The sequence below is a fragment of the Propithecus coquereli genome, unplaced genomic scaffold (genome assembly GCF_000956105.1).
Source record: "Propithecus coquereli isolate 6110/MARCELLA unplaced genomic scaffold, Pcoq_1.0 Scaffold246, whole genome shotgun sequence".
NCBI lineage: Eukaryota > Metazoa > Chordata > Mammalia > Primates > Indriidae > Propithecus > Propithecus coquereli.
In genome coordinates, this window is record NW_012148019.1 from 2,715,319 (window position 1) to 2,717,126 (window position 1,808).

General features: G+C 37.2%; 1 protein-coding gene across 1 annotated transcript in view; it reads left to right on the forward strand.

The window, feature by feature from the left end:
* CEP350 (centrosomal protein 350kDa) overlaps positions 1-1,808 on the forward strand; it is a 175,594-nt gene that overhangs the window by 130,124 nt on the left and 43,662 nt on the right. The window contains exon 26 of the mRNA XM_012646529.1: positions 1,138-1,337. Within this exon, the coding sequence (XP_012501983.1) occupies positions 1,138-1,337 (200 nt within the window). The remainder of the gene's footprint in view (positions 1-1,137; positions 1,338-1,808) is intronic.

A 1,808-nucleotide genomic window follows, 5' to 3' on the forward strand; every position in this document is an offset into this window, starting at 1 on the left:
GTCAGGTAACTTTGCACCTTTTTTAGTGCACTCTTTGATAGAGCATGCTCTGTTCTTTTGGTTTGTTTCGTTTGCTTTTTTTTTTTTTTTTTTTTTACCTCTCTCTCGCTCTCTCTTTTTTTTTTTTAATAGCCTGGAAACCTCTTGTCAAATGTCCCATAGATTTTACCCTTTTGTTTCCACATTAATTTGACATGGTGGTTGCTCAATAAGCAGAGCGACAGTTCTTGTGCTTTTTAGCAAGTGTTTGTGGAACGCATAGATGCGTTTCTGTTGGTTAGCTACCGCTGTAGATACAACACCAGTAACGTGCGTAGCCCACCTTTTATTTAGTTGTGGCATCTACATTTGAAGAGAATTTTTTTAGTAACTTCCAAACGGAATAATTTCTCCTAATCAGCAATTTCTCCTAACCCTTTTGGCCTAACGTATGATTGGCTATTTAAGTTCAGAGATCAGGTTCAATTGAAAAATTTGAGGCATTTGATGCATCCTTTTACTCAAATAAATAGTTATGTTTATATGCATAATACATTAACCGTGGTGCTTAGTGTTCTCTCCATTAAAAAACAATTTATCACCTGATGTTGCATCTCTTAGGTAATGGAAACCAAATTCACTAGACCTGAAGCAAAGCTAGACAGAATTTGAAAATAAATGTGAAAAAGGGACATGAACACGTTTTTTGTTTGCTTGCTTGTTTTGGGGCTTTGGGGTTTGTTTTTTGTTGTTGTTTTGGTCTTTGTTGTTTTGGGTTTTGTGTGTTTTCTGGTCTGAGCCTTCAAAATACCTTACATCTTCTGTTTTAGAAAAGAATAACCTATGAAAAATGCATATATAAGTTAAGTATTAAACCTTATCAGTTATGGTTGTCTAGATTTTCTGAAGATTTTTTTCTGCATTTACCACTGTTTTTCCTTTGCTAATCTTACAAACCATTATAAGTAAAACATAGATTTTCTCATTTTCTGAGTAAGTTGACTCATGAAAGCTTCTATTATCTCAAACTTTTTTCAGAGAAAATGTGAATGTTTTTCTTTTGCACAGCTTGTTGATAAGGTGATGAGTGGTAGGGCTCTCAGAGTGGTCTCTCCCCATAGGTTTGTTCTCTCACTGTTCTCCATGATGTGACCGTAGGTTTCTGACAAAGCGAGAGCAGAAACTAATGCAACGGCGACAACACGCAGAGGAGCTCCTAGAATGGAAGCGACGTTTAGATGCAGAAGAAGCAGAAATTCGTCAGATGGAAAAACAAGCTTTGGCTGCCTGGGACAAAGAATTAATAAAACCCAAAACTCCTAAGAAAGACCTGGAGGACCAGAGAACAGAACAGAAAGGTAATAAATACTAACTGTTCAGACTACAAACTAAAGCCTAACATAATTGAAAGATTTCTTTCAGTGCTTTTAAAAATGCAAATGACTAAGGGTAAAGAAGGCAATACATCTACAAATGCTGCAATAATTAGAAAGATAAAAAAATTGTAAACAACTTTATGCCAGTACACACTTGAAAACTTAGAATAAATGGCAAATTCTTCTAAAAAATACAACTTTCCAGAGTTTGCTCAATTAAGAGAGGCCAGGAGCGGTGGCTCACACTTGTAATACTAGCACTCTGGGAGGCCGAGGTGGGAGGATTGCTTGAGCTCAGGAGTTCACCCTGTCTCTAGCCAAAAAAAAGGGAAAAAAGCCCAGCTGGGCTTTGTATCACTCTCCTATAGTCCCAGCTACCTGGGAGGCTGAGGCAGAAGGATCGCTTAGAGCCCAGGACTTGGAGTTTGCAGTGAATTTTCTTATTTTTATTTC